Source organism: Dermacentor albipictus, chromosome 9, assembly GCF_038994185.2.
Source record: "Dermacentor albipictus isolate Rhodes 1998 colony chromosome 9, USDA_Dalb.pri_finalv2, whole genome shotgun sequence".
NCBI lineage: Eukaryota > Metazoa > Arthropoda > Arachnida > Ixodida > Ixodidae > Dermacentor > Dermacentor albipictus.
Window position 1 is genome coordinate 67,157,173 of NC_091829.1, and position 26,914 is coordinate 67,184,086.

General features: G+C 48.2%; 1 protein-coding gene across 1 annotated transcript in view; it reads left to right on the top strand.

The window, feature by feature from the left end:
* Window positions 1-26,914, top strand: part of LOC139050101 (pikachurin-like) — a 194,567-nt gene that overhangs the window by 39,979 nt on the left and 127,674 nt on the right. The window contains exon 2 of the mRNA XM_070526314.1: window positions 11,064-11,180. Within this exon, the coding sequence (XP_070382415.1) occupies window positions 11,064-11,180 (117 nt within the window). The remainder of the gene's footprint in view (window positions 1-11,063; window positions 11,181-26,914) is intronic.

Below are 26,914 nucleotides of genomic sequence, written 5' to 3' on the forward strand. Positions count from 1 at the left end.
AGGAGCCGAAGCGCTGCAGGAGCGAAACGCCAAACGCGAGAAGTCGGACCCGACTCCTTCTCCTCCCCCCCCGCCCTCCCGTGCCCCCGCCGTTGTAGTGCTCTGCGCAGTCAGCGGTGGCTCCATTAACGGAACGATCCCCAAAAGGCAACTCTCCCGGCGCTCGGGCTATAACTCCAATTAACGCACGGGCAGATGAAGTGGCCCTGCGAACGAGGGGGGAGGGGGGGGGAACGGGAGAGGAAGGGTTGTTAGCGGGCGACCGGGTGGCCATCGCAGCAGCGCGGTGGTAGCTGCCGCACGGTGGCGCTAGCTGCGATCTCCGGTGGGGTAAAACGTGCCCTGGGAGTACAAGATATCATAGCGCCCCCTGAGCTAGAAAGGCCGCGTTTCTGGGGTGATTTTCTTTTCTTTTTTTTTTAATTCTATGCGGACTGCTTCGGCAAAAGACGTTGGTTAAGCTCGCCGTTTTCATCGAATGAATGTCCCGGGGCGGAACTGTGGAGTCCCTTCTTGTTTTGTTTTTTTCGATTGTTCTTTATTTTTTCGACGATTGATATTTGCAAGATGTGAAGCTCGTGTCTTTCCAATTTCGGTCTGCGGGGCAATGTACACGGCCTTTCTTGGTTCAATAAAAGAAATATAAATTTCGAAACCGCACCACCGTTCGCTAATTTGCGCGGCAGCCCGACGAATTGGAGTGGTCGCCATTAGAGTTCCAAATTACGTGGTTGATGAGGCCGTTAGCGTTAGCCGGTGAAACGACTAACCTAACAGCGCGTACGGTTCACCCTGTCTCGGAGAAAACCGCTCATGAGTATGCAGTGCGAAATGAGACAGGTGTCTGTAATCCCTAATGAGAGAAAAGTAGCCCGTATGATGACTAATGCGATATCTATTACGGGAAGGTTAATCAGCGAGCCTTCGTGCCATATTTAAGGTGCTTTGACTGCCCTGGTTTTGTCGGATTGGTTTCCAAAATTGAGAGCGCGTCCCTGTGCGTGCGCGCGTACAAACTTACGCGCATGTACATACATACATACATACATACATACATACATACATACATACATACATACATACATACAAAGTACGCGCAGGCACACACAGGAGAAATAAAGCCTTCTTCGATGAAGAATGAGCCAAGTCGGCTCGCTGTTTGCAGACTCTCTACGCAAAAGACGTGAGTAGGACGGAGCACTCTGTACAATGCCAAATTTTAAAAAAATATCGGGCAGTTATTTAATTGTGCGGTCTCCATGCCGTACATGACACCTGGATTGAGTGAAATCTCATCGTGTCGGCGACGCGGACTTACGGCTAATCCCCTCGAGCCTGAAATTATAATTGGGTCGTGTCGAGGGCTCTCGGCTGCTCGCGCACGGTTGCGGCGCCATTAATTTAAGGTACCACGGCTGCCCTCGCCCTAATTATGACCAGGCTTACCTGAAGGCAGCGCGTGTGAAGTTTAGGTTGGATTTGTTGTTGCATATTAACACCCTGCACTCTCACGAATAGATTCTGCGCTGTCTTCATCTCCTGGCTAAACATGCGTATAGATCGCTCCTTCGCGTTAAAGTTATGTTGGGAAGCCTTCAGCTAAGAAATTGTCGGGCGTTTCAGCGGCGTCTTTCATCAGTTCGATATGCTTTAGCATAAAGAAATTGTCAGTTACGCAAACCACTTATTATTAAACAGAGCACTCGATTTGGTGTGCAATTGGTGTAAAGAGTGGCAAATGTCAATTAACACCACTAAATCTGTATGCATGTCCTTTACAACAAAAAAGAAGCCTTCAGAATTTTCTTACGCCCTCGGTGGCACTTGCCTGAATAAAGTAAATAACCACAAATACCTAGGTTTGACATTCTCTTCTACCCTTTCTTGGAACTTACATATTGATAATATTACCTCAGTCGCATTACGCAAGCTTTTTTTCCTTAGGCGATGTTTACGCCTCGCACCGAAACACGCCAGACTACTAGCCTATACAACTTTTGTTCGCCCCGTCTTAGAATACGCTAACATCATCTGGTTTCCACACACATCAACTAACATATCAAAACTAGAAAAGGTGCAAAGAAAAGCTGTGAGGTTCATTTTTAACAAATACAGTCCCTATGACTCCCCTACAAGCCTCTTAGCTGATGCAGGTCTTAAAACACTATCTGTTAGGGCCAGACACGCCCGCTTAAAATTCATCTACCAACTAATGCACGACAGTTTTAAGATAGACCGAACTAAGTACGTTACTTTGTCTACATCACGCCTGTCGCGAAAAAATCACCCATTTACACTAAACCAGTACAGTATTCGCAATGACACGTTCAAGTTTTCACTTTTCCCATGTGCGATCAGAGAATGGAATCTCCTCCACTCAGACATAGTTTCCTCTCTGTCGCTTTCATCGTTCATCAACCTACTGGAGACATCAAACAGAGAACACGTCACTTAACACACCCACATATCTTAATCTTAACCCACATATCTTAACCCACATATGAAGACGGTATGAGCCATGGTATGTGCTGACGTGTCTCACATGTGCTCCTCGATTTTTCGGCAAAAGGCCCGGTAATTCGCCCCAGCTCATGCAAGGTCTCACACAACGGCATCCGTGAAGTTACAAGGACCGTGTGAATACCGAAATCTGAGGTGCGAAACCATTTCTCTCCGATTTAGGAGGATTTTTTCTACGAGCACAGTGTCGCTGCGAGCTAAGCCTGAAGAAAGCAGGGCCTAGCGGCCGTGCATAGGCGTGGTCCGGCGGGGCCATCGACCTTGCCGGGGACCTAGAGGCGACGTGCTTCAAGAAAATGGCGTCCGCTATGCGTGTGGAAGTGGACGGTGAAGAAATAATGCCGGAGCAAGTTTCCGAGAAGTTTGGCTGGCGCGTCGCCGGTGAGAAGAAGACCCAAGAGCAAGAGAGCAAGCTAAGTCTAACCCCGGTCAACAGGGGCCGGCGGCTGCCGGGCATCGTCGCCCGCAGCGGAAAAATTTCAAGAGCAAGCTACTCAAGGCAGCGAGGATGCCTGTGTTGCCGAGGCAAGATATCAAGATCGTCATGCGTCCCAGGGGAGGTCTGGACATTGGGGAAGTATCTAGATTCGAGATCAGCCGAGACATCGTCGCAGCTGCGAATGTGAGTGGCGAGGAGGTGACGCAAGATGTTGTTTGCCCGAACAAACAGCAAAACATAGTTGTTATCAGTACGCCTAAGCGAGAGAACGCGGACCGCTACTCGGCAGTCAGAAGCCTCACTATCAACGGCACGGCATACGAAGTCAGCGCCTACGAGACCGCCCCCCACGGCACCGTTAAGGGCGTCATCAGGGGTGTCCCGATGACGGACACTATTCAAGAAATCAACGACTACATCGTTCAAGAGTATAACCCCACTGCTATGCAAGCCAACCGCATCGGCAAGACGACAACGGTGGTCATCGCATTCGACGGCGACAAGGTCCCGAACTACATCAGATACGGCAACCTGCTGGTCGAGTGTTCGTTGTATCGCAAGCAGATCGATATGTGCTACCGTTGTGGTCGCCTCGGTCACCGGATGGACGTTTGTCCTAACCCCGAAGACAAGATATGCCGCGGTTGCGGCATGAAGAATCCTGAAGAAAGCCATGTTTGCAGTAACCCCAAGTGCAGCCTCTGCGGGGGCAACCACTTCACCGCGGACAAGGAGTGTACAGCGAGGTTCAAGACGCCATACGTCGTTCGTAAACGGCGTTGGGAACGTCAGCAACGAGAACAGGTGCAGCAGCAGCGGCAGCAGCCGAGGGGGCCAGCGTGGCAGCAGACAGCGTGGCAGCCACCGAGCGGGCGTCGCAGCCGCTCCCAGACCAGGCGAGGGAGAAGCACGAGCGATACCAGGTCACCATCGGCAGCTGGGCCTCGCAGGCGAGAATCTCGTTCGAGGTCCAAGTCGAAGACCCGGTGGAGCAACGGCACCGAGAAACAGGTGGGCTGGGCAGCGGGGTCTCCCGTCGCTCTCGACAATAGCAATTTCCCTCCCCTCCCCTCCTTCCGCTCTTCCAAAGACAACGAGTGTAGACACTGTTTGGAACTCAAGGAGATGATAGAGAGGCAGAACAATCAAATCAAGGACCAAAACAATCAGATAAAAGCAATGATGGAGCGTATCGAGACGCTCAGTAGAACAAAGAACAGTGATAATGACGTCATTGCAGTTAAAAGGAAAGTACCCAAGAGAGACACCACCAGCGCTACTCCAGCGCTGACGAAGCTGATCACGTCATCGGCGCAGATCACATCACCGGCGTTGACGCAGTCAGTGACGCAAACTCCACAGACAGAAACGGCCGTGGTTGCCATGGAGGAAGAGAAGGCTGAGGCCGCCGTTGCTCCGACAATGGAGTCGGTCATGAGCATGCTTACACAAATCTCCAGCCAAGTTTCCCAAATGTCTGCGCAAGTGAACAATCTAACAGTAAGAATGGATAATGTGGAGGCCAAATGCAGCCAACTCTCCGTTAGAGTCATGACGATGGATGCGAAAAATAAGCATCTCACCGTTGCCAAGATGAAGTCACCACGGCTTAATCTACGGGTCAGGCCGCGAAAAGTTGGTTCCGTGCGCAAATCTACCGCTCAAAAAGTAGAAAATGACGAAGACTAAAGGAAAGCAGAAAGAGACTGCGGTGTTATTTCAATGGAACTGTAGGAGTATTAGAAACAAGATAGGGGAGTTACAACTATTCGTTGATAAATTGGACCAAAAACCGGATATCATAGCGTTACAAGAGACCAACGGCCGGGCCAAGCTCGCGGGATACATTACGTATACGGACCCTAGCGAAAAGGGTACTGCGATCTTGGTCCGCAGCAACGTGGCGGCCACACAACACGTGACCGCTCAGCGAGGCTGCGAACATACGCTCATCGAAATTCACAGCAGAAGAGTAGGGGGGGACAACAACTTTTTCGTCCTGAATGCTTATTGCCGACCGTCCAGCAGGGTCATTGACTTTGAAGGCACCATATTGGACTGCATTAAAGAAGCAAAAACAAGACCGATTTTAGTGCTAGGAGATTTTAACGCTGCCCACACGATGTGGGGTTATAAATATTCGTCCAAAAGAGGAAACCAATTGGCTAAAGCTATAGAGGACCACGACATGGAGGTGGTTAACGAACCGGGCGTACCAACCAGGACAGGCACTAGCACGGTCAGAGACACCACACCTGATCTGACGCTAGTTCGGGGGAACCTCGACGTAACTTGGCGTAACACGGGGGAAAATCTTGGCTCGGATCACGATATAATTTGTGTAACCCTCGGGGGGACTGACATCAAGGCGAAACTGGGTCAAGCCAACATTACAGACTGGGACCGGTTACGTAGAAGCGCAGACAGTGAAGGCGAGGATGAAAACCAAGACACCAAGACGTACGAGGCATGGGCCAAAAAGCAACGCGAATTTGTAAAGAAATTTACGCAGAAGATTACTACTACCACGCAAATTCCCTTCGTAGACAGCAGGCTTAGTCACATGTGGGCGGCCAGGCACGGTCTTACTCGAAGGTGGAAGAGGCAAAGACATAACAAGAAGGTTCGCAGACGTATACACGCACTCAACAAGCAAGTGACCGAGTATGCGGAACAACTATGCAGGGAAAACTGGATGAAGATGTGTGATGACCTGCAAGGCACACTGTCTACGAAGAAGACTTGGAAGCTGTTGCGACACCTCATAGATCCATTAAAAAGCAAGAGCGCATGCGTCCGAGACCTCACAAGAACGATCAACAGTTACGGCGGTGACGGGGAGAAGCTCATTCGTGAACTCACAAGTAAATACCTCAAGACCGAGAAGAGCGGTAACCCGACTCACGAGTATGAAGGCGATAGCAACGTCGAGATGGACGAAGCCTTCACCGAACTGGAGCTGGTTGCGGCCATCGATGAAAGTAATCAAGGCAGCGCACCGGGAATTGACGGCGTTACATACAAGATGCTAAAAAATATGGGCGACAAAAGCCGAGCTGAACTGCTAAACCTCGTCAACGCGTCCTGGGAGAAGGGTTCGTTACCAAAAGAATGGAAAGAAGCGGAGGTGCATTTCATTCCGAAGCCGGGGAAACCACCCCACGTCGACAATCTACGCCCCATCTCCCTCACGTCATGTGTAGGGAAGGTGGTCGAGCGTATGGTGTTCAAGAGACTTCAGAGACATTTGGATGTCACTGATCAGATGCCACCGACCATGTACGGATTCCGGAGGCACCTGAGCACGCAAGACGTCTTGGTGCAAATACACGAGCTGGTTATCAAGCAAGCGAAGACCCCTACGCCAAGAGCTATCCTGGCGCTCGATCTCAAGGGGGCCTTCGATAACGTCACACACAAAAGTATTCTTCGTAACCTGCACCAAACGGGATGCGGAAAGCGGACATTCAAATATGTGCAGGATTTCTTAACCAATAGAACGGCAACCATCAAAATTGGAGAGGAGAAGTCGGAACCGATAGCCCTGGGAGACAGAGGCACTCCGCAAGGATCGGTTCTTTCGCCGCTTCTCTTCAACCTGGCACTCCTCCCTCTCCCGACTTTGCTTCAAGACATAGAGGGCATAGATCACGCTCTCTATGCAGACGATATCACTGTGTGGACGTCGAGGGCAGGGTCGGAGAGTTGGATGGAGGAGACCCTTCAGAGAGTGGCAAAGACCGTGCACGAGTTCGCTAAATCGTGCGGCCTCAGTTGCTCGCCACAGAAGTCCGAGTTACTCGTCATCAAGCCAAGAAGAAAGAAAGGAGACCAAGAGAACGTACGCATCACCATCGACGGGACGACCATAACACCAACCACGCAAGCACGTATCCTGGGTGTCATCTTCCAGAACAATGGCAAGGCGGGAGCGTCGATCGACAAAATCAAAGTTTCAACGGAACAAATTTCGAACATGATCAGAAGAGTCACAAACAGACAAAGGGGATTGAAGGAGGACGATGTACTGACGCTCGTCCAGGCCTTCTTGACGTCACGCATCGTTTACGCGGCGCCGTACCTCAAATTACTGAAAAAAGACAGGGACCAGTTGAACGTCATTATACGAAAGGCAACCAAGATGGCGCTGGGCATTCCGAAGCATTCTTCGACCGACAAGCTTCTCGGCATGGCCAAGCACAACGTCGTCGAAGAGCTAATAGAAGCTCATCTATCTAATCAAAGAGTTCGGCTCAGTCAGACGTCGGCGGGACGTCGCGTTCTTGCCAAGTTGGGCTGGCAAGAGGCAGAGCGGAAGGAAACGGGGCCGTTACCCAGGTTGTGGGTGCATAAAATCCACAGTAAGCCACTGCCTAGAAACATGAGGTCGGGTCGTAACGACGGCCGCAGAGCAGCTCGTATAGCGGCCTTGACGGAGACTTTGGGTCAAATAGTAGAAGAGGAAGAGGGGGTCACTCTCTTCACAGACGCTTCGTTACCCAAGTTTTCATCGAAAGCAACGCTGGCAGTTACGACGCGGGATGTGCTCGTAACCTGCGCCTCCATCAAGACGTCTTTTCCAGAGGTGGCAGAAGAGGCCGCTATAGCGCTAGCACTCGCGCAGCCCAAGGTGGGAAGAATTGTCACCGACTCGCAAAAGGCGTATAACAACTACAGGAAGGGGTGGGTGTCTCTTGCGGCACTAGATATTCTCCAAAGTAAACGCGACGTACCTGAAAGGAAAGTTGAGTTAATATGGACACCGGCTCACTCTGGGCTGGAGGGCAACGAACTTGCCCACCAGTTCGCCCGAGAGATGGAACACCGGGTTGAGGAAGATGAGCCACAGTCCATATTTACTTACAGAGACATTACGAACCATTATAAGACGGAGAGGCGCCGTTACCCCGATCCTCACAAATCGCTTAGCAGAGAACAGCAAGCGATCTACAGGCAAATACAGGCAGGATCCTTCCCGCACCCTTACCTTCAAAACAAGATGTACCCGGAAAGGTACGAGAAGGATTGCACCTTCTGCAAAACTCATTTAGGCACGCTCCAACACGTCATTGGAGTATGCAATTTCATCAAGGCGATCCCCCCACCTCTTAACTGCCCCACTACCCTACCCCATGCCTCATCCACCCTTACCGAGCGATGGGAGACCTTGCTAACCAGCACCGCCCTGGAAGACCAGCTCGTCCTGATCTCCAGGGGCCAGGCGGCTAGGGAAGCATATGGGTCCCGTGAAGAGGGAACCACTTCCATCGACGGCGTCTAAGAAGACGTCGAGCTCGGCTCAATAAAGTTGTTTCTCTCTCTCTCTCTGTAATACTTATTTCTGTGCGTGGAATTTACGCATTTCAAACCCCAAACTCGCCGCTTCTGCGCGGTTGTCTGTTGGCTGTATAAGTCCTCTGATCTTACAAGTGTCATTCATTCGCTATTTTTTATATAAATTCTAGTAATACAATATTGTTATATTGTTATACTAACTACATTGTTATATTGTTATGGCCATATTGTTATACCAACCAAAAGTATTGTACTAATGGTGATTTCTGCAGTAGTTAAGGAAGCGTTTTTCCTTTTTTTTTCTTTTATGTACCATGTAACATGACCTGCTTGTTTCTTTCTGTAAAATTGTGCCCACCTGCTTTGGTCTCAACTGAGACTGGCAGTATTACAAATAAATAAATAAATAAAGAGATTATTTCGCCGCTACATGTCGACTGCTCTGGCAGACTTCATTAGATGCGCGATAATCGCATATTGTCTCATCGGTATACAGAACGTTTACGATTCTCCTCTTTATTTATCACTCTAGGGTACACGTTGAATCCGCTACCGACTGCCCAGACGCTCATGCCATAACGGCGTGCTCGCGAAACTCATGGAAATAGTGTCATAAGTTATTAGTGTCTTCCAGTATTATGCGCCGAGTTTTAAATATTCAATATTCTACGCGAATGGACTGAGTGAGCGTTGTTTAGGGTCCTGGTGAAAAATCACCAATATTCTTGTATGCACCGAATTTCAATTAGTAAAAAAAAGCAATTAACTAACTTCTTAATTTTTATTCCTATCGTATATAAGTCAATTAGGGGGATATATCGAATCGTAAAGGAAGTTAAGAAATAACTCCAGCAGGGTATGCATCGCAGGTTTATATTTTTTCCGGCTGATAGAGAAAGCCCGCGAAATGTTAGGAATGCCACGTGACTGCACAGGCTGTGCGCACTAGAGCTGCTATATATGCAAGGGCAGCACATAAAGAGTGCGCACGGGATAGCAGCGCCACCAAACAGCCTCAGTGGGAAAGCACGCGGATCAACTTTGTCTAGGCCAATCGGCGGCGGTAACAGCACGCGTACGCGTTCGTCCTAGGGGTACGCGAACATTGGTTTCCAATACCGGACTGGATACGAATCGAATAGTGCCGGAAGCGAATCGATTGGAATTGAATATCGAAGAATTTTTTGAATAGCTTTCGAATAATGAACAGCCGTTATCACAAGTAACGTAAAACGATGTTCATGTTCCAGTATTCTTAAAGTTAGCAATTTTCTGCCACGACGTAGTACGTAATGAAGCGTCTTTAATTAAAATCACAAATGGCGCATTAGGAGCAAGCAAGTGGTTTCTCCGCATGCACAAGGCTCTTCAGAGAGTGTGAGTGATAGCTGTACAGCCTGTAAAGTATGGCTACCTAAGTGAGGTAGGCTGCTTCACTACGCAAGTTCTCGCGTTTCATGTTTGTACTATACGTCTGCGGGGAGATAATTTATCACACTTTTGCTCCAGTTTTATGTTTATTTGGGCACAGTCGACCTTCTGAAGTATTCGAAAAGTATTTTAAAAATAGTCGCGTTTACAAGTAGTGACCATTGGGTTCGAAGACCGACTCTAGTAGGATACTGTTCGATTCGCCATTCAGAAGTTTCGAACATCCGCACACGCCTAGTTTTTTTCGGCGACGCGCGAACAGCTATCTACGATTACAGCGAATCAATATCGAGAAAATGCGTTCCTCTGAACGGCGAGCCTGAGTTGAACAGCTAGTGTTCCCACTGACACTGCATGATGGCGCTGCAGTATCGTGCACAGCAGTGAACATCGTGTCCATCTGTGAACAAAAATTACCATTATTAGGAATAGCTCATACGCCCCTAAGCAAGCAAAAGAATGCAATTGCTCACCCCCCCCCCCTCCCTTGCTCGTATATGCAGAGGCTACAAGCACTCAGCAAAGTGAAGCGAACAGTGCATGCGTTCGTCGAAATCAACCCGCCTTGGTTGCTTAGTGGCTATGGTGTTAGGCTGCTGAGCACGAGGTCGTGGGATGGAATCCCGGCCACGGCGGCCGCATTTCGATGGGGGCGAAATGCGAAAACACCCGTGTACTTAGATTTAGGTGCACGTTAAAGAACCCCAGGTGGTCGAAATTTCCGGAGTCGCCCACTACGGCGTGCCTCATAATCAGAAAGTGGTTTTGGTACGTAAAACCCCATAATTTTTTCATCGAAATCACCCATAGAACACACATAACAGCGGACCATTCAATAAAGAACACGCACGAAACAAACATCCGAACCACCCATAAAGCATTGCATGCTTTATTGCCTCAGCTGTCGTATTGCTGGTTTTGCAACAGCTTCGCTGGACATCCGCTTTCTTAGCGCTTGTCCTGTCTATTCTTTGTGGATCGTCCTTTGCGCGCTATGCTTCCAGTGTAACTATGTTTTACCAACCAGCCCAAGCCTGTACTCGTCAGAACATCCACTTCCGCAGTGCTGGGATGAGTAGTCATTTTTTTTTTACAGCGAAGCCATTAAGGGCTACTTTCCTGAATATATCATGTCCGCGTGTAGAAAAAAAAAATCCCGAAGATACTGCAATGCCGGGCCTACCCGCGGCGGAGGTGCGGTTCGCCATTAAGGGGCCCACGTACACAGCTTCGCCGATCATGCTTTTTCACAGAGTGGAAGGCTACCGAGTGTTTTTCTTTCTTTTATTTTATATTTCGTGGACGTTCACTATATTGTCCATGTGCAGCAATAGCGAGGTCTTCTACAGCACATCATATTTCGTCTCGTATCACGCAGGTGAATGTCGAGTGGATGGCCCATGCCAACAGATGTGCTTCGACTTGCACGACGGGACGTTCGAGTGTGGATGCACGCCTGGATACCGGCTATCTTCAAACGGCTACAGCTGCCAACGTGAGTGACCCCCTTTGCCGTTAAGGTTGTCCGCGCCATTTTTTTTTTTTTTGGCAGACTGGTTTTATTCCTACCTATCTCTATACGGTCGCCTGTTGAGTGTTAGTGTTGTAAGTGTCAGGAACGCAATAGCTTCTTCGGGCGCGAGTTGATTTGGTCCATCGAAAGTTTTGTTCCACCGTGTTTCTGGCTCATTCGGAACCGCGAAAAAAAGCATACAGCTGCAGAGTGGATCAGTAAGTTGAAATTCTTCGGTTAGCCGTGTTAAGTTTACGGAATGGAAACTCAATGCGACATCTCTATGAACGAAGGTCGGATATGGGAACGCAACTATGTTATGTCTGACTTTATTTGCAAAGCTATCTATCCAGCTGCATGAAAAATATCCCGCATCGTGAAGAACAAGTCGGTGGAAAGTGGGTTGTGATTCTGCAATGCTGGACAAGCCTGCATATTTTTTTATACATGTACCTTGGAGTCTCCGCACGGTTTGAAAAAAAAATTAAGGATAAATGGTGCGAGCGGAACCATTTATAAAAAAAAAATCTATGCGCTTACTGTTATTCCAATATGTTAAGTGAATGTTTGATGTAAGGCGTAACGAAAGTGTGATACTTACGCAAGTTTGTAAACCTCCGGTAGAAACAGCACTACATGTAACAAAAGGTTTCCAAAACGATCAACCCCATCACTATACTCCAATTAACAAGTCATTTGCAGCACTGTGGACGCTGCAAGGCTCTTTGGCCAATAGGAAGGCTGAATGCCCCTCGAAATTTGTTTATCCGCGCCTCGTCATCTCCTCAGCGGGTGCTGAATTTGCGGGATACAACGTCCACGCTCAAAGGATATGACGTCACCCTCAAATATCGACAACGATATTTTAAAAAAATACCTCTAAGTACGGCAGTTGACAGGCTTCTTTCCGGGGAGTTAAACAATGATAATCCTTGAAGGAAAGCTTCACAAGCATAACCGAGGCCATGCACTAGAAATATCTGGGACATCCGCGCCTGCGCTACGTCGTTAACGCCAAGGTTCGAGAAAAAAAAAAACGTTAGCGCCGACATGCACGTTATCCTGAAGTGTATTGAGGAGCGGCCCCAATTTCTAACCTGACGAGCGGTTTGTTTACACGTCTAGCCTGCGGTTAAAATTTACTTCTGTATTATGCGGTTTCTCTCTTTATCGGCCGCTTTTTCGATGTTGGTCGCGCTCACATTTTGACAACTTGATGTTGTTGGTTTGAGTCAGAACAGAAGTTTTCCGCGCTATATTTATTTATTTATTTATTTAAAATACTTTCAGGGCCCAAAGGCACTACAGAAAGGAGTGGGAAAGAAATGGCAAGGCGTGCAGCAAACAAACAAACAGAAGTATTACAAGGCGTCTCGTAAAGCGATCTTGAACTGGTGGTCATCAGCAATGCTGGCGATTGTGGAGGGAAGGTGGTTCCATGCGACACTTGTTCTAGGAACAAAAGAGTCATTACACAATTTTGTGCGACAAGAAGGTAGCCCCACCTTGAAGCGATGATCGGTCCTTGAAGAAATGTAATGAGGTGGATGAAACAAAACGTCCTTCATCTCGTTGTTATAATAATATATTTTATGAAAAAGGCTAAGGCGAGATGACTTTCGACGCAACGAAAGGCCAGGCAAGTTTAGGGTTTTCTTCATAGATGTGACACTGGAATGACGTGAATAATTCGACAAGATGAAACGTGCGCCGCGATTCTGAATGGCTTCAAGAGTTTGAATGAGTGTAGTCTGAGTGGGATCCCATATGGCGCATGCGTACTCTAATTTACACGTGCCAAGGTTTTGTAAAGTGTTAACTTCAGGGACGATGGGGCATCAAAAACGTTTCGACGCAGATAAGCAAGCATGCGATTGGCGTTGTTAGTTACATATTCTACATGCGTATTCCACGATATATTAGAAGAAATGTGAACACCAAGGTATTTATAGCTGTCAACAGATGGCAATAGAATACTATTGAGGCGGTAAGTACGCGGACAATGATTAGTGCTGTGGCGAGAAACCTGCATACTTTTACATTTAGTTGTATTAAGTGTCATGAGCCATTGACTGCACCATTCAAATACCCTATCTAGATCACGTTGCAGATTGAGATAATCGTCATGGTTAGTAATTTTCTGGTAAACCACGCAGTCATCTGCAAACAGTCGGACAGTTGAGGAAGAAAGGCAAGTAGGAAGGTGATTCATATAAATCAAGAAGAGCAGAGGGCCCAAAACGGACCCTTGCGGGACACCAGATGTTACGGCAGAATTAGGTGAATATAATTACGTTATATGCGCGCTGACCGGCCGAAAATAAGTCGATGCTGTCGTTATTTCCCCCAAATATCTTAGAATCAAGAAATTGAATTGAGCAGTTTGGCGTGCCGGAAAGATGATCTAACTGTAACGTGCGCCTTGGTGAAGGCTCAAGATTGGCCGCCTGTAGTTTTTTAGTATTTAGTGTTTAGTGTAGTTTAGATTTAGTATTTAGTATTTTAGTGTTTTATAGCGTTAGCATTAGGAGTGCAAAAAAAAAAAGTGTGTGTTTGTGTGAGAAGTATAGGAAGGCGGTCACGTGGTGGAAGTAGAGGGGGGGGATGTGGGAGCCTAGAAGAGCATATATATATATATATATATATATATATATATATATATATATATATATATATATATATATATATATATATAGTCAAATAATGAGAAGCCAACAAACACTGACACCAAGTGCAACATAGGGGAAATTGCATGTGCTTAATAAATGAAATAAAGTAATGATAAATTAATGGAAATTAGAGTGGATGAAAAAACAACTGCCGCAGGTGGGAACCGAACCCACAACCTTCGCATGTCGCGTGCGATGCTCTACCAATTGAGCTACCGCGGCGGCGTTTCCCCATCCACTTTCTTGGGTATTTATGTGTACTAGTAGAACCCTGGGAGTGTTAGCCAGCGCCCCCACTCACAGACCTTGGCGGCGGACGTGGAACGTCTTTTTTGCCGCAGGCGTCACGAGAACGTGATATTTTCGGGTGAAGGCAACTGGTCAATAAACCCACATATGCTACCTGAAGGCATCAATGTTGCCGGATTCGAGACCCTCGTTAGTAATAGACGAGAAGAAAGGGGGTTAACCGAGGGGCCCGATATTTATTAGTCAAATAATGAGAAGCCAACAAACACTGACACCAAGTGCAACATAGGGGAAATTGCATGTGCTTAATAAATGAAATAAAGTAATGATAAATTAATGGAAATTAAAGTGGATGAAAAAACAACTTGCACAAGGTGGGACCCGAACCCACAACCTTCGCATGTCGCGTGCGATGCTCTACCAATTGAGCTACCGCGGCGGCGTTTCCCCATCCACTTTCATGGGTATTTATGTGTACTAGTAGAACCCTGGGAGTGTTAGCCAGGTTGTGGGTTCGGTTCCCACCTACGGCAAGTTGTTTTTTCATCCACTTTAATTTCCATTAACAATGTAATTTTACCCGCACATAGGCGCGTGCCGTTGAAATCTAATATGACGTGTACATACCTTCGGAAGCAACTGTGCAGCGTGCCACATTTGGCTGCTCGCAAAGCCGTCGGAGCGCTCTTATTTATTTAATTTTTCAGCTCTAAATGACGAATAGACCTATTTCGATGACACGCGTTTCACGCGATCGCGACCGTGTTTCGTGATGCCACGTATAGACGGTCCTACTAGCTGACGGGGGACACCATTTGTACTCGCTCACTATTTTCTTTTTTTTCTTGCTGCCCTCTCAGCACGTGGAAGCGGGCACACTGACCGCTAACAGCTAGAGCGGATTCAACGGCGACGAAGAAATACCGCGCGATTAGAAGAAGGAGCGGAAAGGAGAGAGTGTGTGAGGCGAGCGGTGGGAGAGAGAAGCAAGAAAGCTAGACCCGGCGCGTCGCTGAGACATTCGTTGTATGCGCTGGGCCGGTATCTTGTAGCGATACCTTTTCCTAGTCTATGCTTTTTCATGCTTTTCGCGCTTGGCCAGTGGTCAGAGCGATGGTCTGCCCACATTATCAACGGGATCAGGCGGCCGTGTGTGGTGTATGATAAGAATAGCATAGAATAAGGCATAAGGCATCGCTACAAAATAGCGGCCCTGGATTCATTGCGAGATAGACGAGTCGGCAATTCCGTTCCATCTGCCTCCGCGGCCGACGCTTTAGCGTTGCGGCAGGCGCCCGCCTTCCACATCTTGGTTCTCTCTCCGACACTGACACACGAAAAAAACAAAGGAAACAGAACGGAAAAAAAGAAAAGCAACATCGTCTTTACTCAACTCATCCACCCGCTCGTGCTGCCTATCATAAATCGTGCTTCTCAGCGTGACTATTACGGGGAACAAACGCGATAACCGATTCGCTCGGTTAGCTGGCTGTCGGCGTTGACGGGGTACACGAGGCTAGCTAGAAGCGGGATTCGTCCAGCTGCCAACCGACGATGTTAATGTGGGACAGGAAACGTCGCGCCGTCGGCATCGGAAATTGGTGAGTTAAAGTATGCACTCGAATTAGTGTTCCTTGTAGCAGGTGAGCATTCTACTGTATGTGTAGTCTGAGGGTTAAGGCATCACCCTAGATACGCGAGAGAGACGTTGTTTTCGGTGCCTGGTCGTTACTTGTCAGCGGTCACTGTCGAATCGGCGAGCGCTGAAAAAAAATCTGAAGCTGGTCACGGGTACGTGTGGTTGCGGGCGTTGAGTTGCGACGTGCAGTAAGTACATGCCGTCTGGTACAGCGCATAAATTTAAGAAGTAGTGTACTTTTGCACTTAAAGCTTAATGCTTCAAGAACCGGTGGAAGATCACCAAAACGTAAAATCGGCGTTGTTTTTACGATTATTAAAGCGGCGAGCCCGGGTGTAGAGTTTTAAAATGGTTTCCGGGAGAGAAGTGTAGAAAGTTCCAGCATTCCCGAATGTTATCGCGCTGTGTCTCTTTGCGGTGATAAAGAAGCGTGCGTCGTTTAGACCTAAAGTATGAGTTAACTTGGCCTTAACGACCACCGAACTCTGTTTCCGCTTAACTAGCAACGCTGTTGTCGCTGTTTCTTGAAAAATGTACACGGAGATTGCATGCAGTAAGCACCACAAACTACGAACAAAACGATGACTTCACCGTGAGGTTTGGGACGAGAGCAGCTCAAATATTTCTGGTAGCTGTGCGTTAAGGGTTTGCAGACCAGCTTACGTTGGCGTTATCTGAAACTACTGCAAGCACCTTATCGAGCTTCCCACAAAAATCATTAGTGGGAGCTCTATCGATACACTCGCTCACCTGCCATGGCTATGACAGTACATGGATTTCTCTGGTCTCCATGCTTGTCATTTCAGACACTCTTGTGGCTTTCTTCGTTACTCTTTGTGCACGTTTATCAGCCTAAATTTTTGCGCAGTTACTACTTTTCTAAGCTCAGGGGACCACGAGACATGCGTAATCAGTACTATCTGTGGCGCTTCTAAACGTAGGGGTTTGTTGGAAGTGATCTTTGCAGTGTCATGCACTTTGCAATGTTGCAAAGCAATTTGGAACAAGAGGTACCAAATTTAGGCCACGCACTGCCTGCAAATCACGTGTTGGCGGAGCTGCCAATCATTTGTAGCTGCCGCAGATACCAGAGCCAGGATTTCCTCTCGTTGTTCTTGTAGGAAACTCCATGGCAGGCACTGTGAACTAATTTACACCCCTAAGTGTGCGTAAGGGTGCATACTTGTATCTGACTCGTACCCTTACACTTGTAAAGGGTGTAGGCGTAGGTGGAAGTTATAGACTGATTTACGCTCAATGCACCCGCAAGAGTGTATCCTTTGGTTTATAGATTTCGCAACATCAGTACCTTGGAAAAGTGTTGATTCTAGCCGAGGGGTCTACTATATTGGTGCGGGAAAGTAGAAAGTCTAAACGACGTGAAAAATCAGTTCACGTTGCGTAATATGAATTATTCACGTGACGTCACTGTTCTGTGCGCATCGCGAATGCACGACCGGACTTTTCTTTCAAGAGGGAAGCGAGCCTTCATTACTTTTATTGCTTTCTCTTTCATCGAACCCCCGCGGACTTCGAGCTGTGCGCGAGAGAAAGGACGCGCTCCCTCCGCTCGGTTCCTGGGAGTGACCCAGTGACGACGCTTCGAGGTGTCGGGTGATGTTTTCCGGGCCTGGGGGACGGCGACGGGGATGGAAACCGAGGTTGGGAAAACGCGGGATGGGCAGACTCGCCCCAACCGGCCCTATAGACAGGAACACTTTTTTACGGGCTAAAACTGAACGTTTTGTGTATTTTTGACTTGCTTTTTTCGACCTTCTCAGTGTAATTAAAGTTTGTTTTAGATGTTCAACTGCGTTCGACCCGTTATCTAGCTGGACAGCGGACGCTTTGATCCCGTCGAGTGCGATCCGCGAGACCAGCATAGTCACCGTACGCCATTTTATTGCGATAGCTACATTATATGGACACTCGAAGCGCATTTTTTGGCCGTCGCCATCGCCGGGATGTTCCCTATATCACGTCGATCACGTCGACGCCATTTTGCTCGCTTAACTTTATTTCATAAACTTTATCACCATTCCACGCTTCACGAAGACTTCTTTTCACCACCCCCTGCAGTTTTCCCGCGCCGTGACCACGCTAACAAAGTAAAACGCATAATGTGCCGCTCGTCGCTCTACGCAAAATCATTTATTCCTCGCACAATAATAGAATGGAATAACCTACCATCACGCATAGCTACTGAAGTTAACCTACCATGTTTACAAACTCTGTTGCAAGAAAACGGTTAGTGGTAGCAGATTAGATATGACTTATGCCTATATGCACATATTAACATATTATGTAAAATGTTCTTGTGTTTTCATGACTAAGTGCATTTACCCCTTGTCCAAATCGATTTATTTTATGTTCCTTGTGTGTATGTTCATTTTATGTAGTTTTATTTATTGTGTATATTTCATGTTTGTACCTCCCCCCCCCCCATGTAATACCCTCATGTGAGGGCCCTTAGGGGTAATGTAAATAAATAAATAAATAAAGTCAAAGTGCGATAACATCGTCGCCGCGCGTCGCATGCTGCATGTGCGAGTGACAGCACGCGAGGGAAGCCGATGGTCGCGACTCCATCTGGCGCGTGCGAACGAAGAAAGCGGGAAGCAAACGCGCCTTTTTCCGTCGCGCGGGAGACCGTGGTGGGATGGGAGGGAGAGGGGGGGCGGCGTTGGGCTCCGGCCGCAACTGCGCATTTCGCAACCGGGTGCAAGTTCAACTGCTGATCGCGCCTCAATCTCCTGTGCCATGTATGGAGGCAAGCCGAGAGGCGGCGACGGAGAGGGGGCAGGGGTGGCTGTTGGCTTCGACTCCGCGTGTGTATATATACTTCGTACAGCCGCAGGCGGTCGCGCGCGTCGTATCTTGAAAATGCACTGCATAAGGCTCATGCCTTCGGGCGCGCTGCCTGCTCGCCGCTCTTGAGTTGAAGTGGCAGACCGCACGAATGTCACTTCGCTCGCTACTGCTGCCGCGCTTTTGACACCGGCGTTTTGACAGCGAATGTCCGGGCTTATCGAGTGCGACGCGTTCACGTTTGCTCGTAATTCGTAATATGCTCGTTAATTCAGTTAGTAAGCGAATGTTTCCAAGTTGATGCGGCCGGTAAAACTACTATCCTTACTTCGTATAACTGTGCGCTAATTTGATATCGCAGTCCATGCTTCGGCTTGCGGGCGAAACTGCTACTTTTTGTAGTCGTGTTTGGATCACAGGAGGCAGCTTTTCGCCGTGTTGGTCGTACAACAATATGACGGCCTCGATGTCGTCAGTGTATGTCTCTCTATATACACGGCACACATTGTAACGTCTTGGCCTGTATTGAAACCGACGAGGCTACGGAACCTCGCAGCAATGGAACTTTCGCCGCATAATCCTAGCGATTACACTGCATAAACGAAGGACCCACATTACCGATCCCTCTTGGACTTCATTAGATCCGCAAATCCTTTTTTTAATTCATTTAATATTCCTTATTCACCCCCATCCCATACCCCTGTATGCCCTGGCATTTATCCTCGCATTAAAAAAAATGCTTTTTCAATATCGGAAAAAGCAAGTGAACTAAATGTGAGGGAAATGGGGCTCAGTGTATACACCTGCATTGTTGATGTTCAGAAGTACAGCCACCGTGGTAATGGTTCATTCATTAGGGCGTGTAATGAATGCCAACGTTGGGCGGAAACAGCGCGCGCTGGATGAATGTGATACAGAATCACTTTCTGCGTTGGTTCAGCGTTGATGTTATCTCTTGACGAGGCATGTACACACGGCTGGCACGTTTTTCATTTTTTTTTCATGCCATTTTTTCTGCTGCAGGATTTTGTGCTCATGCGTGTGGTCGCGCGTACGTGCCAGCTTTCCGAAGAAAAAACACGCTGTAAACTCGCAAACCGCAGAACTGAATGAATTAGGATACAGAGCACAACCGCTGATTGCCTCGCGTGAGGCACTCGCGAAATAAACAAGCTTAGTACGTCTCATTAGCCCCAGCTTAATCTGAAGCCCTGGGACAATCTCGTGTCAGGGAAAGGATTAACAGCAAAGGTCGTTGACCCGTTCCTTGGCCTACGAAGAGCGAAAGGCAAGCACGTTGAAGAAAATGAATGTAAAAACAAAGGCCGTCAACCCTCGAGCTCTAACGAGGACCCTCATCAGGGCTGCTGCTGACTTCCGCGCCTCAAATGCCACAACACGTTGCTTTTGTTTGTTTTCATTTCCTTCTTTTAAGTGCTTCGGAGGCCTCTGACACTGTACCCGCTAGCTTTCAAAACAAGCCGCGTCGCCTCCCACAGCAGATGTCTCGATTACAACGTCGCGGTGCAATCGCGGACCTCGGCTACCGTCAACCTGGCGGGCTTCGCGTTACAAACTCTCTGCAATCGCGTCCGCTGAAAGTCGAGCCACCTTCCTCCTTACGCCACCTGTACACGCACCCCTCACTCCTTCTTTGTTATTGTTATTTTTTTTCTCTCCCTACTGGTCCCGCTGTTTGTCGTCCGCTTGTCGCTGTGGTAACGGCGACACTTCGCAAACTGGCTTCCCCTGTCGAGCCCGCCCGGATCGCGCGCTTCGATCGCACTCACCCGTCAGGGCGGGCTTCACTGCTCGGCTCGCGGAAATCTTGCCAGTGCGCGGGGAGGTTAGCGACAAAAAAAGAGATCGATTCTGCGTGTACCCAACGTGGAGGCTGAGTGGCTATACCTTTCCTTAGCTCAAACTCGAGGTAGCGGGTTCGGAACATATATATGTAATATTAGAATTCCATGTACCCGTGTTTACTGAAAAGCACTCAACTATACCCATTACGTGTGCAAAACGGAAAAGCGCGCAAGCGCACACCACCCGCATTTGGCTCCCGAGCCATTCATGGCTCACGGATTCTATTAGAAGAGGTACCGCGGTTCGGTAATATAGACGTTCGATTGAACAATACGGAACATTTAAGTATTTGTACTTAGTGCCACGTGAACGTTGCGTTTCCCAGTAAGAAAACCTTCCTTCTTTCCCGTCGGATTTTATAATGCCGTGTTAATAGCCAATGTACAACCGTGAAGCAAAAGTATATGGACCAGAGATTTGCTGTAAAGCTGTGTGTGTGTTTTTTTTTTTTTGCTCCTCTGCCTGCGCATGTCACTTGAAATTGAGGACTGCAATCAAACTTGGCATTGCAAGTTTTTCCAGTGCAGTCGTCATCAATCTCAAGTTTGCTCGTTAATTACGAAGAAATTGTGTTTCTTTTTTTTTCGTTGACCCTGTGGTCCGTATACTTTTGCTCACGGGGGTGTACGTACGTTCTCCCACATCAGTCATCGCTAGTGCGAAAGGACAGGACGCCAAGAAATCGAGGAAATCCGGCAGTGGGACGCGTAATCCATTCTGGCTAGTTTGTATACTGTGAAATGTGGCGTTTCGGCACGCCTCGTTTACCCCTCCCCTTTGTTCGCCCGCCGATCGTGCCCTTCGAAACTCTATATATTCTCCGGAGCCGAGAAAAAAAAAAAGGGTGACTCGAGGAAGGCGTGATACCAAACACAGTCAAGAAAAAGGCAGTGCACGAGCGAAAAAAAATAAATAAATAAACGCTGGGACAAACCACGACCGGAAAAGAGACGCGCGAAGAATGCGACGCACCTGTCTTGAGGGGAAGTTGAACGAGCGAGCAGTGCGCGGCCTGTCGCTTCGGGAGCAACAAACGCGGGCACTTTGAATAAGGTGCGGAATGCGCGCCAAACAACAACAAACGGAGATAAAAAGCAACGTAACACAGACGGGAGGGGAGACGCGATCGAAAGGAGTGTGTATATATATGGTGCCCACCGAGATAAACGGCAACCGCATTCTCGGCGCACTGTCGGAGAAGGCGGCTCCAGCATCGGGTTCACTTTCGGAATGTCGTCGCCCCCCCCCCAATCCCACCCCACCCCACCCCTCGAAGCAATCTTCTCTTCCGTCCATCTTTATTTGCTGCACTTCCTTCTCTCCTTTTCTTTGTTTACTTAGCATCATGCGCGCGTGCGCGCCTGCGTTTGTCAACTTCGCCTTCGCGAAGGGAGTTCTTCCCCGCGCTCCGAGACTCTCGGATGCTCCGAGACTCTCGGAGGTCCGCGCCAAATCGATGGGGAACAACGAGCGCCACGGTCCGGGTGTTGTGTTGCGTCGAGCCGAATAAACCGGGCCCCGGCTCGGTGTGTGTATTGCCCGCGGCATCACAACAAGAAACGACGGGGGAGGGAGGGAGGGAAAATGCGACTCGCGTGCGTAACTCCCTTTGGCGGACAGGTATATATACATACACACACACGGCCGAGGCGAACCGAGAAATTGAACAGAGAGCCGGGTAAACGTCGAAGCGTTTCTTCGAGATCATTTTCTACACCGTACACGCTGTAGACTGCTAAGTGCAGCGACTTGTGGGAGCCCCAAAGCTGGGGGGCCGCTTGCCTGTTGTGCAGCGGCGTCAGCTGCATGCAGTTCTTGTGCTTTCTGGTTCTTTTTCTTTTTTTTTTCTGAAGCGTAAGAGAACGGTTTCTTTCTGGGAAGAGGGTTGGAGAAATTTGGAAAAACGCGACGCCGCTGAATGGCGAAGTCCGTTAGGGAAGTGCGTCTAGGAAACATGTGCACTCGCCCAGAAGTGGCTGTAAATCGGTGACGTCAGCTCTCGGTTCGAGAGAGATATGTCTGCGGTCATGTTGAATTGTTAGTGATGTGAACGCGGTACATGTCTTTTTCTCGTGTCGTTACGATAAATGAATTATCTTTGCGAGTCATTCGTGTGATCGTAGGACACTGCAAAATGTTCTTATGAGAGTAAGTGTCACTGTTAGTAATGTGCACGACACCCGGCTATCTGTTGGGTAATTTCACGGGCAGAGATGTAACGTTCTTGCATACACAGCCATATTAGAGTATCTTTCTTTCTTTCTTTCTTTCTTTCTTTCTTTCTTTCTTTCTTTCTTTCTTTCTTTCTTTCTTTCTTTCTTTCTTTCTTTCTTTCTTTCTTTCTTTCTTTCTTTCTTTCTTTCTTTCTTTCTTTCTTTCTTTCTTTCTTTCTTTCTTTCTTTCTTTCTTTCCTTCTTTCTTTCTTTCTTTTTTTCTTTCTTTCTTTCTTTCTTTCTTTCTTTCTTTCGTTCTTTCTTTCTTTCTTTCTTTCTTCCTTTCTTTCTTTCTTTCTTTCTTTCTTTCTTTCTTTCTTTATGTTTAACAGAGACAAGTTGACAGCGTACTCTTAAGCGCTGAGCACTTCAATCTTGAAAAAAAGATGCCACATACAGACGGCGGGTGGATAGTATTAAAGCATGAGAAAAAAAGACGAAGCGCTGGTGAGATAAAGGTGTGAGATGATTTCATGGTTGCAATGCTAAGCCGATGATTATGATCATGTCTTGAATGAGTAAATCTAATGCCGCAATCCTGAACTCTTTCAAATTAATTAGGTACTTCGATGCGGACACCAAATCACCGAGGCACATTCCAGTTTCGAGTCAATTTGTCGCCTTGTTTTACAGTGCTAAATGAAGGTTTCAGCTTCTGGTTACAGACAATCTTACTTTACGCGTGGGTTTATCATCATCATCTATCTGCGGCACTTTGGTGAGAACTTACCGTTTCCTGTTATGATATTTTGCTTCAGTAATGCAATCGCATAAAAGAATGCAGTGGGTATAAAAAAGGTTGCTTCGTAAACGCGCCTGTGTAGATTCAGAAATACATTTATATCCTCCGAAACTTCACAAACCGCAAAAAACATCGAACAAAACTTAAGGCTATAAAAGATGAGAGGTCATTCACCTAATGGCAGGTCATTTCTCGGTATGCTAAGGCAAACGACAGTTAGTTAGCGCAGCGGTTTAAAGATACGGTGTCGACTTTATAGAAACGCCAGCTGCTTGCTGCGTCGGAGTGCAAAGCTTCACTTGCGGCATCAAGTCACGCGCTTAGAAAGGTACATCGTTTCTAAAAGTAAAGAAACACGCATCCCCGGTCATTGTTGGAGAGTGCCCACGAATCCCCGCAAATGTCGTTGCCAGACAGACGAGTAAAGAAAAAAAAAACTTTGTTTTGGGCCCACACTATTCGCAGTGCACGTCGTTCACTCACCACTTCGCGTAAAAAGGGGCTTAAAAGGACCCGATGAAGAGCTGTTTTCAAAGACTCAAGACACGTCCTGCGTTTTAGAAAGAGATGAAAGAAGAAAACCTCAGCAAACTTTCAGTGCTGCTCAAGGCGTGTGCACTTATAAACAGAACTAAAAAAGAAATTCAAATATTGCATTGCAATGAAACTAGAGACCACCGGGTCGAAACCGCACTCATACGGGGGACAGAGAGATCGATGAAAGCAAAAAGCAAACGTGTATATATAAAAAAATAGCGAGGATAGAAATCTCTGCCGCAAATAGCTCCGGCCTTTTGCGGTGCCAATCTATGAGCGAGCCAGGCGACGAGCCCTAAACTCTCCTCTCGTTCGCCGCACACGATTCCCCACACGTTCCTGTTTCGCGCGACGCGTCCGTTCGTCCCTCCCTTGCCGTCTCCCCATCTCCCTCCTCCGCTCCCCTGCAACGCATCCCTAGATGAGGAGGCGTACGCCGAATAGCCCGCGGTGGAGAGGAGGTTCTTGTCCGCGAAGCTGGCGCGCGAGTCCAGACCCCCCTCCTGAACGAGCCACTGCTCGTTTCCTACACAAACCCTGTAGCGCCTGCGGTTCGAAGCCGCCTTCCCCCCACCCCCGTCATTCCCCCGCAACATATCCCTCCCTTCCCATCGGTCCCCGCCATCTTCCCTAGAGCTGCAGACGTTATCCCACTCGGCGCGCCTTTGTCGGCGGGGGAAACGACAAAGAACAAACAATGCTGGAGTGTGCACGCACTTCTTCAGAGAGGAGCCGCTGGCGTGGTTCGCCCCGCTTTGTGTTCGCCGCGGGAACAACGGGGGATTGAACGGAAAAGCCCGCGGAGGAAGGGAAGGAAGGGCAGTTGGTTGGGAGACGGGAATTATGCGGCATCTCGCCAGTTGCATGCACTACTTGCGCGTCGGCGCACGGCTTGGTTGGCTGGCCAGTGGGGAACGGAAGTGCGCTCTTGACGCTGTCGCTGAGCGGCTGCCTATTGTGCCTGCCGCTTGTTAGCTTCGACGAGGCGGGAAAATTTCGCCCATTTCAAAACACGCGCTCAGGAGGCGTACTTGGAAGCTATAACAGAGATAAAAAGAAACGTATTAATGCGCGAAATGCATGATGCGTCCGGTTGACTGCTCTGCACACGGGTAGGGGCGCAGGGAGCAGAAAGGTCAGAGAGGTAGAGAAGATGTGTGCGATGGAAATGTCTTGCAGGTAATGGAGGTCGGTTTTGTCGTTCAAGGTGTGAACACAACTACAATATCAGAGAACGACCAAGTTTGTGCTCTACCGTCTTGTATGTGGGAAGAAAGCATATGGCGGCAGCGAGAGAAACGCACTTATAACTAAGAATTAAAAAAAGAACACAGCTGACAAGTGGAGTCCTGAGTGCGAGAAGAAACGCGAACCAGTGAATTTGATGATGTAGCATACAAACACAGACAGCCAGAAATGGGCTTGAAGTGTCGTGACGTCAGCGACAGACGTTCCTTCCAACGCGGCTCTAATAGCACAGCTGGTTAGTATACCAACGTTGCTGCGGTGTATAACGCCACGCTGCCCTTCAACAGATCAGATATAATAGTGGTGCCAAGAACACGTCTCACACGTTAAAGCTGGTGGTACGAGTTATTCTTCTGTTCTGCACACTCTCTCATTCAGAGGCTCTGCAGTTGACTGTACTCATTGCGTCGGGACCTTTGTTAGTATCATCACGCCTACATTTCTGCCCAGTTATATTGAAAAATATGTTAGGTAACAATGTTAGCGGGCCGGGTTTAGATGATAGGGGCAACACGTTTTTTTTTTTTGTTAGCTGCACAGGCTTAATTTGCAGATGGAGGGCTCGGTATGGAATTTGAAGCGCAGCAACGATAAAGTATTTTATGCCAAGTCCTTCCGGGCAACAAGAGCAGGGCATTCCTATACATGCGCGCCAACTTCCTCACTTGCTCGTCCCCTGACAAGATTTCGGCCAACAAAAAAAAACATTAATAAAAAGAAACATGATTGAAGACTCGGAAACGCTCGCTTTTCAGCTCCATCTGCTTTGCCGCCTTCGCCTGTCCGCGCCGGTTTAATCATTCATCTCCGCGAGCTCGGCCAATTTCCCATCGATGCGCACGTGCGTGCAGCATCCCTTCGATCCCTGGGCATGTCACGTGCTGCACGCAACTTCTCCGGCCGGAATGTAGCCAGCAGTGGCGAAGAAAGCAGGGCGAAGATCCCGTGCCCACCGTATACGTGCAGCCTGCCCGGTCTCCTCCGACTCCCACCCCCCTGCGTTTACATTCCTTCCTGCTGGCGTGTTGCGCTGTCTGCCCGGGCTTCATTCCGATTGCGTGTGGTCTTTGCCGAGGAAATCCTGAGGCCCTCGAAGAAAAGGATACATTGCGTGCTCTCCCTGATAGTGTCTAGCGCATTTTGTACCAAGAGTAGACTGACTTATCGTTCATGCACGGTGATGCTTATTATGGGAGACGAAATCCCTAGCTTGGAAAGGCAGTGAAACTTGAAGTGTGGTAGACTAGAATATTGAGGTCAGCTTACTCGCTTGAATCGCTCCAGCGTCACCGGATTTAGGTCGCTAGCACATTTTACTAACCTATAGACAGAAACCATCTTGTTATTAGGCTGCGCTTTCACAACTTATTTTGTCATCTATCTTCTAATTCTACTCGCTAATTTTTTCCACCTCACCGACCTAGAGACGTAAAGACCGAAAAAGAAAAGCTCAAATATTAGACATCCTTATTTAGTTTAGTTTTTCGGAAGAGAAAGGGAAAAAATAATTGAAGTTTCCGCATACACAAATACTTCCCATTCTCTGTTGTGCAGCATACTATTCTAGAACCGACGATGACGACAAGGAAAACGGAAGCGGAGTTTTCAAGTGTCGTCATTATGTGCATTCAGTTTCTTTTTTAAAACGCGCGTAGCTTTCAAACGTAGCGGAATACAGGACTGTCTTCGGAGTTTTGGTCCAGGATTGGCGTCTGGACTGCGCGAAGCGCAGTTCATACTAATCC